The sequence below is a fragment of the Diabrotica virgifera genome, chromosome 6 (genome assembly GCF_917563875.1).
Source record: "Diabrotica virgifera virgifera chromosome 6, PGI_DIABVI_V3a".
NCBI lineage: Eukaryota > Metazoa > Arthropoda > Insecta > Coleoptera > Chrysomelidae > Diabrotica > Diabrotica virgifera.
This window is the reverse complement of record NC_065448.1, coordinates 141,811,075-141,827,664: the sequence shown is the minus strand read 5'-3', so window position 1 is coordinate 141,827,664 and position 16,590 is coordinate 141,811,075. Positions and strand designations below refer to the sequence as shown.

At 33.5% G+C, this 16,590-nt stretch overlaps 2 protein-coding genes across 5 annotated transcripts in view; both read right to left on the bottom strand.

The window, feature by feature from the left end:
- The window catches only part of LOC114342007 (chromatin-remodeling complex ATPase chain Iswi), a 260,788-nt gene that overhangs the window by 24,024 nt on the left and 220,174 nt on the right, over positions 1–16,590 (bottom strand). The window lies entirely within an intron of this gene.
- Positions 205–9,632, bottom strand: LOC126886346 (uncharacterized). Its single transcript, XM_050653232.1, has 2 exons — positions 8,026–9,632; positions 205–1,445 (listed from the first exon to the last, which is right to left on the bottom strand). Exons 1-2 carry the CDS (start codon positions 9,036–9,038, stop codon positions 821–823), a joined length of 1,638 nt encoding a protein of 545 aa, XP_050509189.1. The 5' UTR covers positions 9,039–9,632; the 3' UTR covers positions 205–820.

Genomic DNA, 16,590 nt, shown 5'->3' with positions numbered 1-16,590 from the left:
ATCCATTTTTCTTTGAAATTTTCGTCAGTGGTTTTGTTGAACTTGTTTCTCACTTCAATATTGGCTAATTTATGTGTTCTTACAGATCTTTTTTCTTGTATATTTGCATTTCTAGTATTATTTGTGTTCTGCTCTTTTCCTTTTATTTTTCCAACAACTAGAAAATGGTCGCTTCCTAATTCTGAATTTCTAGTCACTTTCACATCTTGGATTTTATTTTTGTGAATTTTCTCTATTATGATGTAATCGATAATATATTTTTCATTCCGGCTTGGAACTACTCGGGTATATTTGTGTATATCTTTATGCTGAAAGAAAGTATTCATTACAACTAGACAGTTTAATCTGCAAAAATCCATTAGTATATCACCGTTAATATTTTTTGTAGTCTCTCCAAATTTACCTATGACGCCATTGCTTTTTTGTGCTTCCTTACCAACCCTTGCATTTAAATCACCTACTATTAGGATTGGACTAGCACTGTTTTCATATAATTCTTGCAGTTTACCCCAAAACTCATCTTTATTTTTCTTACTATCATTTTCATTAGGACCATAAGCAATTATAATAGTGAAAACGTTGTTGATTGTTGAGATGAATGAAGAGATTGTTGCACTTTGATTTGACGAATGTATTGAAATAAAAATATTATACAAAATCATGTATGCTACACTCAAAGTCTTTAGATGAACTGTTGACTGCGTTCCTTCTTCCTTCGTTGGGATGGCAGAGGGGCAAGGAACATACATTAAAAGGCGCACACATCAGGGGCGGCGTTGCACAATGGCTCGAACATCCTCCCCACCTTGAAAGGCTCCTTTCAATCATCTAGAGGTAGTGGACATATTTTGTTGAACCCACGTTTAATGATGCCAGTAGAAGTCTTGATTGTAGCTACTCGATTGATGTTGTCCCTTCCAGGATGTACACTGAATATTCGGCCTAGCTGCCAATGGGTTGGATTGATGTTGTCGTCCTTTATAAGGACCAAGGCTCCATCTGTGAGAGACTCTTGATTTTTCTTCCAGCGTCCCTTGACTTGTAGCTGGGAGATGTACTCGGTTTTCCATCTTGCCCAAAAGCTTTGGCACATCTGCTGGAGAAGCTGGTATCGATTTAGTCTGGTGACCTTTATATCGGTTAGATCTTGGTCTGGAACTGCTATGATTGGTTTTCCAATAAGAAAGTGAGCAGGTGTTAAAGGACTGATGTCATTAGGATCTGGACTAATAGGAGAAAGAGGGCGTGAGTTTAAAATTGCCTCTATTTGAATTATTAAAGTTTGAAACTCTTCATAAATAAGCGCAGTTTTTGACAAAACTCGTTTTAGATGTAATTTAGATGATTTTACTCCGGCTTCCCAGAGCCCACCAAAATGAGGTGAATAGGGCGGTATAAATTGCCATTCAATTTCTAGGGAATTTGTTAGTGACCATAATTTATCTCTTAAGGTTGATCTGAACCCTCAATTAATTTGTTTCTGATCCTAGAGATGGCTCTACTGTAGCATGTTAGTGTGGTAACATTTTCAACTTAATTGTAGATTTCTACATGATGACTCAGTAATAATGTAGAAACCTGAACACTTTTCCATCTTTACACCCATTGGCTCAATTGGCTGTGTTGCCAAATTGTTTAAACAGTAATTTTATCAAGGCCTAATACCAATGTAATGTTAGCAAGAAACATTTAGTCCATGATGTGAGGCCGCTCCCGTCTGAAAAAAAATTATGATTCGGTTTCTCTGCGGATTACTATTCAAAAATTTTCCCTATATAAAGAGTGCAGAATGAAATTTTTGGCCAGAAATTGTTTAAACAATTTTTTTTAGAAATTCAAAAGATCACCATTTTTTTCTCCGAAAAATATTTTTTTAGGTTTTTTGGACCATTATAAACAAGAAAGGTATCTTGTCATTTTTTTGAAAAGTTGATAGTTTTCGAGTTAAGGGCGATTTAAAATCTGAAAAATGAGACAATATGCATCTTTGAAGCTTAAAAACTCAGATTTCTATTAATATATCTGAGATAGCCAAGTGCTTAAATTAAAGTTTAAACATTTGTTTTCAAAATTCTGAAGAGTAGTCGGTTCTATCTTCAATTTACACCGTCCTTTTTAAAATGGTATTATGCGTCCATCCAATTTTAATGTCGGTGTGGCAGGCTCTATTTCAAAAATCTTCTATTTTGCACCGGAAAATATTTTTTTAGGTTTTTCGGGTAATACTAAATAAAAAAGTTTGTTTTCATTTTTCTGACAAGTTAACAGTTTTTGAATTATAAGCGATTTAAAATCTGAAAAATGCGAAGATACACATATTCGAGTTCGAGGCTTGAAAACCAATAATGTAAATTATTATTTTTTTAGTTGATAAGTGCATAAAATCGAAGCTTAAACATTCATTTTTAAGATTTTGCTGGGTAACCGGGGCTAATTTAAAAAATAAAAAAATTTTTTACTTGTTAATTATGCGCGTTAAAAATAAAATTTTAAAAATGATTTTAAACAATTTCTGCCCAAAAATTCCGTCCGGCACCCTTCTCATATGTTTAAAGGAGACATTTTTGAGCAGGAATTTGCAAAGAAACTGAATCAGAAGCATTTTTCACGCGGGAGCTACCTCACAACCTGGACTACTTCACTTTAAATTTTGTATATTATTATTACCATAGTTTTTTAAACAATTTATTTATTTATTTAATTATTTACAATGTGCCAATTACATACGCCAATAATATAGCACGACAAAGCTGTGGACAACCAACCTGCTTTTAAATTTTTAAAATACTTATTAGTTTTCTCAGGATTCGAAAAAAAATGAATCCCATTTAAATAGCATTGAAGCCAAAAGTTCGTATCCATCCCCGTAACACTGTTATATTTATAATATTGTTAATATAAATATTATGTCTACCACTTCAGTTCGATGAGTTAAGATAAATTCAGCAATTCTGCAATTTTTGGAAAAATATACAACTGCACACATCTCGCGCGAAGAGCATTCACACAAGTGGTTTCCATGTCATCCATAGGGTTTTCATCGATTGTCATTTGTTTCGAGCCTCTGTCATATGTTGTATACTCTGTGTATTATATTAATATACACTGATTATACGACATATGGCAAAAGCTCGAAACAAATGACTGTTAATGAAAAGCCCTATTGCAAAACTGATGTAATTCAGCGACTTTTAAATCGCAGTGGAGGCATCCTCTAGATTTTCTGCAACAGCGATTTTTTGTCGCCGCGACTACAAATCGCAAGTGAAGTGCTAGCCATAGTGCGAGAGGTAGCAGGTAGCGGCCTAAGAGTCGAGTGGGCATAATTGTTAAAAAAACAACTACATATTTACATTGAGCCCCAATTACTCATCCAACTCTTAAAATTGAATGTCTAAACAAGTTAGGTACTTGGCAACCTCAAAAATAATAATTTACTTAGGAATTTCCAAGCCTCGAATATGTATATCTTCGCAATTTTCAGATTTTAAATCCTTTGTAACTCGAAAACTGTTAACTTCTCAGAAAAATGAGAAGAGATCTTTTTGTTTAGAAGGAGCCAAAAAAACCTAAACAATGTTTTTCAGGGCAAAATAGGAGATTTTTGAAGTAGAGCCTGCCGCATTGGCAATAAAATCGGATGGACGCGCATAATTAACACTAAAAAACAACGGTCTAAATTCTAAATTGAAGTTAGACCCGATTACTGCTCAGAATTTCAAAAATCAACGTTTAAACTTCAATTTAAGGAATTGCCCATTTTAAATATAATAATTTAAATATGAGTTTTTAAGTCTCGAAAACGTGTATTTTCGCATTTTTCAGATTTTGATTCACCTCCAACTAGAAAACTATCAACTTTTGAGAAAAATTACAAGATATCTTGTTTAGAATGACCCAAAAAACATAAAAAAATATTTTCCTGGACAAAAAATTGCGATCTTGTGAATTTGTTTAAATATATTTTTTAAACAATGTCTGCCCAAAAATTTCCGGCACCCTTCTGATTTGTTTAAAGGGGACATTTTTAAATAGGAATCCGCAAAGAAATCAGAATTTTTTTCAGACGGGAGCGGCCTCACAACATCGACTAATTACATATTATGTTTCGCTAAATATTCCACTTAGTCATTTATCTCACATCCACACTGAAAGATGATAATAAAATTTTACGACCTGTGTCGACAAAAATTGCAGTGTACAATTACACAAATTTTGTTTATACATAAACCTTTTAACGAATTAACGGACAGTGCGTCAAATGTACAGTGTGTCAATTTAAAAAGTTGCCACTCCCTATAATTTGGTCCCTATAGAAAATCTAAAAATATGCAAAAACACCTCAAATTTATTTGTGAGGGCGACATTTTGTAGACCAGTTTTCAACTAAATTACATCAACCCTATAGCGGGAGCGGACACAACCCCCAAAATCAATGAAAAAGGGGGTTGAGTGATACCTCATTTTGAAGGTCATTAAATTACCTTTTCAAAAATACCACATGCCTTATATTTCTTTTCAGTACTTTTGGAAAAATCTTGGACTCAATATTCTAAAAAGTTTTGGAGTTCTGAACTCTATATCTTTACGGTTTTACTTGATTTTTCCAAAAATACTTCAAAAAAAATACTCTAAATACTTCAACACCCCAAAAAAAATTCAATTTGGAGTTCAATACTCCAAAAAAATTTTTGGAGTTCTGAACTCGATATTTAATTATTAAAATTAATTATAAAAAAATTAAAATTACTGAAAAGAAATATAATGTATGTGGTATTTTTGAAAAGGTAATCGAACTGCCTTTAAAATGAGGTATCACTCAACCCCCCTTTCCATTAAAGATTTTGGGGTTGTGTCCGCCCCCGCTAGAGGGTTAGTTTAATTTAGTTGAAAACTGGTCTATATAATGTCCCCCTCACAAATAAATTTGACGTGATTTTGTATATTTTTAGATTTTTTATAGGGTCCAAGTTATAGGGGTGGCAACTTTTTAAATTGACACCCTATACGTATTTTATAAGAAAGTGTTGTGACACTATATGAATTTTGCAAAGTAGAATATAATGGGTAAATTGCTAAATTTGTTTTAGCGTTTATAGTTTATTATGTAGGGATGGCGGTTTTTGACAAAACACCGGTTTCCGGTTATACCGGTTTTTTTTTGCTTACGGTTTAACCTGGCGGTTGTAACCGGCCAATAAAACCGGTTTTTGGAAAAACCGGTTTTCGGTTTTTTTAATCCAATAGGGTACAAAGTTACATTTACAATACACTTTAGTTTGCGATTCTCAATTCGACTCGATATCAATATGATCAAAATTAGTATTACTATCGAAAGAACATGTATTACTTTTAACACGCTTGTATATTTGTAGAATAGGTACATTTTAACTCATTTAATACTTCCTGTATGACTGTATCGTTTTGAAAACGGAGCGAAATTCTTGGAGATTCGTATTCGTAATCATTAATTCGATATTCATAGTCAGAGCATTAATTTTGGTAATCAGAAAAAGTCATTCATACACTTTCAGTGTCAAGAGTTAAGTGTGAAAAATAGATGATGTTTGCGTCTAATTCAACCAGATCACTTCTTATGTAAATATTATGATTACAAATACCTTTTCAAGGAAATATTATAATAAAACTTAATAATTGTTTCTGGGTGATGTGAGATTGCACTTTCAGTTTGATTCTGTATTTTCTAAAATAAAATAAAATTTGAATTATGGTATTGTTTGGAATAATTACTTGAGAATAATAATTATGATTGGGATCCGAAATAATACCTAACCTAATCCTAATCACCGTAAAAACCTAATAACCGGTTTTTACTTTAAAAAGAAAAAACCGGTTATAACCGGGACAAAAACCGGTAAAACCGGTTATTGCGAAGTAAAAAAACCGGTTTTAGGTTTAAACCGGTAGGTTTTTCCCATCCCTAGTTTATGGAAACACTAACGTTTTTTGTAAACATGTGGACGACGACCATGGATGTCGTATCAAATTTCGTATGCATCTGTAGATGTAATGTAACAAAAAATCTACCGATTTTTTGTCTCGTTATTTTAAAAATGTCGTCTATAGACTTTGTGTCACATTATGTACATCAATGGAAATTAAACGTCCATAGACGTTCTGTCCGTCAACGTGTTAAGAACTAAGAATATCTGAGAGAAAAAATAAATAAATAACACATCAATGTATGATAGAAAAAGAATAAAAGACAAGAACAGGATTTTGATTTTAAATTCAGCAAAATATGTATGTTTAAGCAAGGCGAAAACTTCACGTTTCTTGGGAAAATATTCCCATGAGATCTTTTTGCATAATCAGTTTCATGAGATACCGCAGAATAAGGTCCAAAAGGTTATAATGAAGATATTAAAGATGACTTAACAGAAAAAAAAATACTCAAAACTATTCCACAACACCAAAACTAGTTCATCTCTGTCTTGCTATGAGAACCGTCGATTTATTGCATTTCGATTTAATGTCCATGATTCAGCTCCATAATAAATCACACTGTGTACATAACATCTAATTAGCCTTATTCTGAGGGCCATTATCAGATCTTTGCTGCATAAAACATAAAATATTTTTCATTTTCACGAAGTTGGCCTCTCTTATTTCTGCAGTATAATCGTTATTTTCTGTGATTATCGTTCCCAAGTAAGTATATTTTTTACACTCTCAAACTGCTCAAACTGACGAATGTGTTAGATTTTTTCAAATTCTTTTATTTTTTGCTTTTTAGTTGATTTTTTTATATGTATTTTTAATTTTAGTCACTCGTAACTAAAGAAAAGCGTTTCTTAAATTTTTTTTTCAATTCTTTTATTTATTTTTAATATGCAGGTGAAAATATTTTTTAACCTATCCTGAATTAATTTCAGAAGCGGTTAGGTATTCATTCTTACTCCATATCTATTTAAATATCGTCCAATTGTTTTCCTTTAAAGTTAGCTCACCACAAATGCAAAATGTAATGAACAATGAAAATTTTAAAGATAGGTAAAGTAATGATTTCAATTAAATTCTTTAATAAACATAAGCGCGAAAAAAAAGGGAAACACCATGGATGGTAATTATTAGAATAACTATTTGACAAAAGAAAACTCTGCTTCAGAGATACATGAAAAATACAAAGAAAAAAGACAACTTTATGTTAGGTACTCAAAAAAATTAAACAGCTAACTCGGGTTTAATCGAGACAGAAGAAAGTACTGGCCGTAAATCATACTGGCGGTATATCAAAAGCGAATACGACCAACGGGACTGACCTTGACCTGACAATATTTCAACAAAAGTATGTATGTACTTAAATTAATTTCAGAAGGTCACGTGGATGCGTTATAAATAGACGTTATATTAGACTTACTACCTACTAACTATAATACAATAAAACATTTTGTTGTAATGTGAGAAAACGTTGTACAAAGTAACTGATATGGCAATGCCGCTAGGATAAAGTTCTGTTTGACGCGATTCCAAGCAGAAGGCACTGCTATCTATCGAACATAAATATTACCGATGTTGTAGATGGAGCCATTTCACGGAGGCACAAATTTATAGCGGCAATTCAAGATATAATTCTTGTTTAACGAGATTTTTCATATGTTTAGGAAAAAATATTCAACATTTTATTGCAAATATTTTCCACTCTTACAGTTTTATATATGTTGTTGTTAAAATTGTGTCCGATTTCTTACCGGTAGCTTTATTATAAGCCAAAACATATTATTTTTTCCTATTGTGACAAAACTATAAGATCAAAAATTATCAAAAAATTCATAAGTGTTTCTTAGGATTATATCTTTATGCTGTAAGAAAATTAACAAAATTGTATGTCTGGTTTTCCCGCTTTATACTTGGAAAAAAAGAGTTTTTTTGAGTTTTTTCGAAAACGAAAACATGAAGTTTGCTCAAAATTTGTTAAAATACTTCTAGTAATCACATACACCTTCTCGAATTTTTTCAAAATTTTTGAACTTCAAAGTTTTTTTTGGGGGGGTTCAGATCAACCTTAATTCATGTGCATTTAAAAGAGATGCTAATTCTCGTTGAGCACCTATAAAATTGCTTCCATTATCTGAGAATATTTTTTCGGGTTTTCCTCTGCGGGACACGAACCTTCGTAAGGCTTGTAAAAATGCTTCAGATGAGAGACTTGAAATCAATTCTAGGTGTACGGCCTTGGTGCTAAAGCAAATGAAAAGACCTATGTAACATTTAGTGGTTTTGCATCCACGACCTTTTTTGTCTTTTATGAGAAATGGACCTGCATAATCAACACCCGTTATTGTAAATGGACTAGAAGGCATTACTCTAGCACTAGGAAGATTTCCCATGATAGGCTGAATGGTTTTTGCATTAAATCTAAAGCATCTTACACACTTTCTGACAGTAGCACGAGCTAAGTTGCGACCGGATGTGGGCCAGTAAATATCTCTTATAGTATTGAGAAGTAACTGAGCACCACCGTGTAGTAATATAAGATGTTGTTCTTGAAACAATAGTTTTGTGAAATGATGATTCCCATTAATTAGAATGGGGTGTTTTTTATTGAAATTGTAGTCAGAATACTTGAGTCTACCGCCAACGCGCAAAATATTCTGACGGTCTAGAAATGGAGTGAGACCACATAACCTATTCTTTGATGCCAGGTACTTGTTGTTTGATAAATCTTTAATTTCGTTACAGAATGATTGATTTTGACTAACTTTGATTAATGCATTTAGGGAATACTTTAGCTCCGACAATGTCAAAACGCCGGTTTTGCGATTATTTCTGTTAGCACAATTATTTACAAATCTGAAGATGTAACTCGTGACTCTACACATCTTAGAGAAATTAGAGAATCGATCAAACGGAAAGCTCAAAATATCTGGTGCATTTTGAGCTAATAGAGTTTGAGTTTTTAGCTCTGGTAGGTGGTCTACTTTGAATTGTTCATTGGGCCAAAATTGTGAATCTAGAATTATCCAAGATGGACCATGCCACCATGTTTCAGAATTTAATATTTGACTGGGAAACATGCCTCTTGATATTAAATCTGCTGGATTTTCCTTGGTTGAAATATACTTCCACTGGTAATTTTTTGTTAGTGATTGTATTTCCGACACACACGGTTACCTGTGAAAGTTTTTAGTAAATTTGGACTGGTTCTTACCCAAGCCAGCGTTATAGTTGAATCGGACCAAAGGAAATATTGATTAAATTTTAGATTTATGGAAGTCTGATATCAACTAGGCGAGCCAATAGCAAGGCACCGCAAAGTTCTAGACGAGGAATACTGACTGTTTTTACAGGTGCAACCTTGGATTTTGCACACAACAAACTTACTTGTACCTTGCCATTTTTATCGGAACTCCTAATGTATACACAGGCACCATATGCACGTTCTGATGCATCACAGAAGCCGTGCAACTGCAATTCTGCTGGATTGCATAATATAGCATGCCGTGATATTGACAAATTGTTCAATAGAGGAAGGTCGTTTTGCAAGCTGATCCATTTAGAATAGAGTTCTTCAGGTAGATTGTCATCCCAGGATAATTTATTGCACCATAGGTTTTGCATAATGATTTTACCTATGATAGTACATGGGCTTAATAGACCTAGAGGATCAAAGATTTTTGATATGGAAGATAAAATGGATCTCTTAGTGATTTTTTGTTTAGAAAAATTTGTATTGATATGATATTATAAACTATCATTCGAACACGACCATATTAGCCCTAAAGTCTTGGTCTTATTGTCATCGCTTGGAAACTCTAAAATGTCGAAAGCTGAATCAGAATTTGATATATCCTTTAGAACTTGTGAGTTGTTGGAACACCATTGTCTCAGGTGAAAACAACCGGTCTCTAATACCTTGGATACATTGCTGCAAATCTCTTGAGCCTCTTGAATAGAATCAGCTCCGGTTAGCATATCGTCGACATAAAAGTCTTCCTTGATTATTCTTGCAACCTTTGGCTTGGAATCTTCAACCTCATTTGCTAATTGTACCAAACAACGTATAGCGAGAAAACTAGCTGAAGCTTGACCGTAGGCGACAGTGTTTAACTCGTACGTTTGTAAGGGTTTTGAAGGATCTTGACGCCATATGATCCGCTGCAATGATCGCTGTTCTGGATTTATTAGGACTTGCCGATACATTTTAGCGATATCGGCAGACACGACATAGGCATATTTTCGAAACCTCAAAAGTATAGAAAATAGGTCTTGTTGAAGAATAGGTCCTATTAGTTGAATATTATTTAAAGATATTCCATTGGTAGTAGGAGCAGATGCATCGAAAACAACGCGTAGTTTTGTAGTAACGGAAGATTCTTTTGTTACTCCATGATGAGGTATATAGTATTGACATTGACCATCATTTTGGTCTAATATAGCTGACATGTGATTGAGTTTCTCGTATTCGGTCATAAATTCAATGTATCGTGATTGCAATGTAGGATTTTTGACCAAACGTCTTTCAAGAGCATAGAATCGTTGCTCCGCGTGAATTCTTGATTCGCCTAAGCTTTCTGGTCCTTGTTTTAAGGGTAGATTTACAACAAATCGCCCTTTGGTATTTCTTGTTGTACTTGTTTTGAATATTTCTTCACATAAAATCTCATCTTGTGAAAAAACCTTGTGATTATCTAGTTCTTCAAGCTCCCAAAATCTAGCGAGAGCTTGAGACAGTTCTTGATTGGCACTAATATTGCATGAAACCGTATTGGGACTAGCGGCTCCAAGAGTTCCGGAAACAATCCATCCAAGTTTAGTTTCTTGTAAATGGGGCTTATTTTTCCCTAAGGATATTTTGTTGGCACCTAGAAGTTGCCAGAACAGATCCGCTCCAATAAGCATATCAATTGAAGAGGGTTTGAAAAACTCGGGATCTGCAAGTTTGATATTGTGGGGAAATTGCAACTCGGAGATACTAAGAAGATTAGCTGGCACATAACCCGTAATTTCTGGTAAGATATAGCAAGTCAAATTGGCCTGGAAGGTATTGTATTTTGATTTGATTGATACCTGGCACTTGGTTTTGACAGAAGAAATGTTATTGGTTATGCCGAATATTGACAAATTAGTGTTTTGAGTGGGAAGATTGAGTTTTTGTTGAATGCCTTCTGTTATGAAGGAAGTTTGGGATCCGCAATCAAGGAGAGCTCTAATTGAGTGAAGATTGTTTTGATTGTCACAAATGAGAACGTATGCGGTAGATAATAAAACCTGTCCTACCGATATAGAATTAGATACGCTGCTATTTAGTACATTTGTGCTCCCTTCACCTGAGCATTGCTCACTTAACGGAGTGTCATTTTTATCGTCATGGAGAAGTGTATTATGTTTTGATTTGCACTTCTTACATGGACCCAATTTGCACTTATGTTTAGTGTGTCCTTCTCTTAGACAATTAGGGCATAATGTTGCTGTTTGATTAACGAACTGGATTCTATCGCAGACCGAAAGTTTTAGGAAATCGTTGCATCTGTATATTGAATGTTCACCCTTACAAAATGAACAAGTGTAGTGTCCAGACATGAAAACCTTTGTTGTCTTCGCGGTCCGAGAAACCTGATGTGATTTAGTATTGTGTGTGTTAGGTGAAATATTAGTAGTGAGTATTCCTTCCTGCAAAATGTGGAATATTGTGGAATATAAATTAGGTGAACATCCGCTAGCGAGGGTGCATATTAATTAGGTAAGAGGGTGAATATTAATTAGGTAACGCCAACACCATTGGATTGGAATATTAATTAGGTGAACATCCGCTAGCGAGGGTGCATATTAATTAGGTAAGAGGGTGAATATTAAGTAGGTAACACCAACACTATTTGAGGAAAGGGAGGGGGAACATATGATATTGTACTAGCAAAATGAGCAGGTCATCGACCTGGTGCATCTGGTGTGTCTAGACAACATCGAGAAGTAGAGGTAGTGGAAAGAGTAGGGGGGAGGGTTATTGTGTATAAGAACCCGAGACGTGCAGACATGGATCATAATTCCAAAATGAGTGCTACATATCGAAACGTAGTCCTGGGTGAACGCCGGTTTTACCTGAACCCATCGAACTCAAAATTTGTTTCTGTTTGCCTAGCACATGAATTAAATTTTGAACCGGTAGTTGTTATCAGTGGTAACAAACAAGATCGCGTTTTGTTTAGTGAACCCGAGTGGTTAAACTTTTTATCACATAAAAGTGTAATTGACAGTTTTATGGCAGGGAATCCACAACAATCGATTAATGATGGTAAAGTACAACTAGAGTTCATGCATCTGCCCCACATGTCAGTTGTGAAAGTTACCAATGGTGAGTCACAAATAATTTTGGGTGCCAATTCCATTGTATCGCTGTGGACAACACTTCCAATAGTTAACTACCTTTTGGAAACTTTGAAAAAGGAAAACTTTATCAGCTCGTTAAAAATACTAAAGACGGGAGTTGATTCAAATAATCCTATTGAATCTGGGATGCAAATAATGGAACCAATAAAGAATATAAATAAAACAACTTATGGTATGGCGCTCGAGTTAATTCATAGATACCCAGAGCTACTCTATGATCAAATTTAATGAAAATGTTCGTATTCACTACATTGAATCAACTTGTTCCTGCAGAACAAGGTACTGGGAGTTTGTGGCTGCTGACAGAGTAAGATTTCAAAGTAGAATAAAAGAACTTGCTAAAATTATTAATCCTGTATTAGATGTAAGCCATAGAAATAAATATTTATATAAAAATTGAATATATTAATTTACCACACCCCTTCCACTACAGAAATAAATTATTTTATATGTAGGAGCACATCTTTTAAAAACTAATAGTCACCATGTGTCTAGAAGACGAGTCAGACAAACTGAATAGTTTTTATGGAAGGTTATCCACATTTAAAAACTGGAGGGGGTTGGTTCCTTCGATTGAGTTAGCAGCATATGGATTTTACTATCTACAAAAAGAAGATATTGTAAGGTGCTTTTGGTGTCATGTAGAAATTTATCATTGGTTGTCTACTGATGATGTGTATAAAGAACACATCAAATTTAGTCCAAACTGTAGTTTTGCACAAATAATTCACTCCAAATTTCCGAAATACCAGATCACTAAAGAAATCCAAACCGAAAACAATCAACCAAATGGAAAAATTAATTTATATGTAAATGTGCTTTTTAGTGTGGTACATTTTGTGTTTTTGCTATTAAGTATCTACGTAAGTAGAAAAATATGATCCAATATGTAGATATAAACAAAAACTGTGTGTATGTTGAATTATTTACGCAAGTGAAATAAAAATATTTTTTTTGTAAAAAAGTTTTTTATTTTAATATTATAATACATTATTTTTATTAATCCATGAATTATGAGTAGAATCCATCCCTAACCATTTCACAAACACCTTGTTACCCTTTCTTTTCAATACCTTCTCGACTAAGTAGACATCAGGATGCTGGGTTTTCATTAATTCTTCGCTGTAAAACGCCCCTTGAATTTCTTCTTTGCGTGAATCTTCTAGTAAGTAAGTCACTGGATTTGTCTGCTTGACTTTTCTTATTTTAAAAATCTCATTTGTCCAGTTGGGTAAATAACCCTTAGTAAACAAATTTCTATATCTCGAAATTCGGACGTAATCACCAACTTTGTATTTATTTTTTCGAGGGTCAATGATTTTAAGGTAAGTATATGCTGTTATATTCCTGGCATTCTTTTCATTAACTTGGCTAGGAATGGCACCTGTGGTTGAATGTTTAGTATTATTGTACTTTTTAACTATATCAGGAAGATTATTCACCCATTTGTAAGTACCTTGCAAGCTAAACTGCCTCCACAACATTGATTTTATTGTTCTGATGACTCTCTCAGCAATAGAGGCTTTTAAAGTCGAGAATGTGCTGTAGTGGTTAATACCACGTGACTTCAAGAGCTCATGAAACTGAGAATTGTAAAACTCTTTACCCAAATCTGTTTGAAGGTTTTTTGGTGTTTTCTTCATTTGATTTAAAATTTTTTCCATGGCTTTAGTAATTTCAGTCCCTGTTTTTCTTTTAACCGGTTCCGCCCATACAAATTTACTAAACGCATTAATTACAACGAGAATATATTGGTATCCACTATTTACTTTGGCATAAGGAATCATTATAGCTAAATCTGCTTGAATCAGATCGTTTAATCCTGTGATGATTACATGTCTCCGTCTAAAATTTTTTTTTGCCGGTTTATGCAGTTCGTGTACGACTTGTGATTTAATGTTTGACATCTTTTTCTAAAGGACAACGAAGAGTAATATAAACTACAAAAGTAGAATCTTTATCTAGTTTAAAAGAAATTGTATCACCTTTAAAAATTTTTACTCCTGGTAATTGCTCATATTTATACTCTGTATTAACTGATTTAGAGGTTATCATTACATTTCCACTTGAAACATTAATTTGCACTTGATCAACAATGCCACTTAGTGTAAATTGGTATGAGAATAAACCACTTTCTAACATATAATATTGTTTGTTCAATTTTGTTTCTTTCGTTCCTTTGAAAGTTAACACACATTTACTATAGAAAGAAGAAGGATCACACACAAAATATAATGGTGATGGAGATAAATCAGAAGTTTGATAACTTTTTAAAAAATGACTTCCAAATCTATTCATAGGCATTACTGTATTATACCACCTTCTCGAAGTTCCTCAATTATAGATATAATTTCATTCACCACTCCGTCGTTTCCTGCAGCCAGTGATGCTAGGAGCAGTTGTAATCTTTCTATTAGTTCATTAAAATCATCAAAGTATTTATACTCTAATTGTTTGCCACTATATTTTTTGTAAAGTGCACCGCCTTTTTTATTCAATAATTCTTTAGCTAGGTTTCGTGTTATTATTCCTGATATATTTCCAGGAAGCGAATTTAAACGAGTTCTAGGTGGTTGAGGTCTAGTCTCCAAAGCTGGTTTAATAATAAAATTATATTTATCCTTTATTTTTGACGGAATACTTTTTGTAGGTAATGCAGGATTATTGTTTCTATGTATCGCATTTGTTCTACGTAATATATCAATATACTCATTAACATCTTCTTTTTTAAACGATACGGGATTAGCTTTAAATAAAAGCTCGTATAAACCAGGTGTTCCGCGATATGTAACGTCGTTGATAGTTAAGTCAGGTCCTTCAAAAGTAATTTGAGAATCTCCAATAGAAAATTTTTCAGTTTCAAGGTCGTGGTAAATTCCCAGGTCGTGGTCGAAATTACCTTCAGTGTCTTCAATGTTAGCTTTAATATAATTCTTTGGCAAGGGTGAAGTATAATTATCATAAAATTTTTTCATTACAGCTGGATTATTGATCATCTCATTAAATTCTCTAAGTGTATCCTCAAAATACCGATTAATATCCTCATCCGTGGTATTTGCTTGTCCTTCCGACACGAAAGTTTCTTCTGGTTGTATTGTTACTTCTCTCGGAATAATAGATTCATTTCCAAAATTAGTAGGTGTTTTCGATTGTTCATAAGTTACACTCTTATTTGGAGATGAATTTTCAAAAACTACACTCTTATTTGGAGATGAAAATGCTAAACGATAATTAGATTTTCGTATTTTATAGTCCTTTGGTGTGAGTGGTTCGTATTTAATATTTGGTTCTTGTTTAATAGATGGAACAGTATCGAGTTTGTGTAAAAGTTCATTAAGTGGTTGAGTAATTGGCTTATAGTTTTTTTCTAATGTAGACTGAGTTTGAGCTATATCCCTTTTTAAACTGCGATACTTTTTCTTTAATGCTTGTCGCGATAACAGCAGTTTTCGTGCAACTTTGGGATCCATTATGTATTCTAAACCACTTCTTTACAGCCTTATATACTTATCGAACCCACACCGATATCGCCCATTAGATTTGGGGGAGTCTTTATCAATGACAAGAAATCCATGTTTATCTTTCCAGCAGAATGAGCACAAATCCTTAAATTGTTGAAAAGTCATATCAATATTTACATGATCATCAAAGATATGTTTTAAATTCGTAAAGTCTTGGTGAAAAACTACAAGTAAATTAGAATTATCTCTAATTAATTGTTTTGGAATTGCACTGTAAGTTTGACACAGATAAAAACAATCCAAGTGTTTATGTCTTCCGTAACAATAATAATTTTGTATAATTTTTTGATCACATGATGGAATATCGTCAAAAATAACTACTGAATTTTCTTTAATATCATCAGGAGGTGGTACATTAATGGAATCATTATATTCTTTATACCCAATTTCGTGTATAGGCTCAATCAAGTTTCGCAAGTATATATACTTTGGTTGGTACAAAGATTTGGAATATAAATAAATATTTTCAAATCTAAGACCATTTGGATGTTCAATTAAAGACAATAATACGTTAGTCTTGCCACACCCACTTGGTCCAACAATTAGAACCCTTTTGAGCCCATTGAAAAGATAACTATGTTCTAGTTGAAGCTCTTTGGTAATATCATCGTGGTTCGTAATGGGAAGAGAGAGTTGTTGTGGTTCAATCTTCATTGCGAAAATGAGTTTAAAACTTTGGGTATATATAGCCCAACACCTATATATATAAGAGGCAGACCAT

Bases quoted from the DNA above. Each gene is read 5' to 3' on its own strand.
- LOC126886346 (XM_050653232.1), bottom strand. From the start codon at position 9,038: ATGTTTCCCAGTCAAATATTAAATTCTGAAACATGGTGGCATGGTCCA. The intron at 1,446-8,025 runs GTTGATCTGAAC...ATCAACCTTAAG, and splicing joins TTAAATGCACATGAATTAAG to AGATAAATTATGGTCACTAA.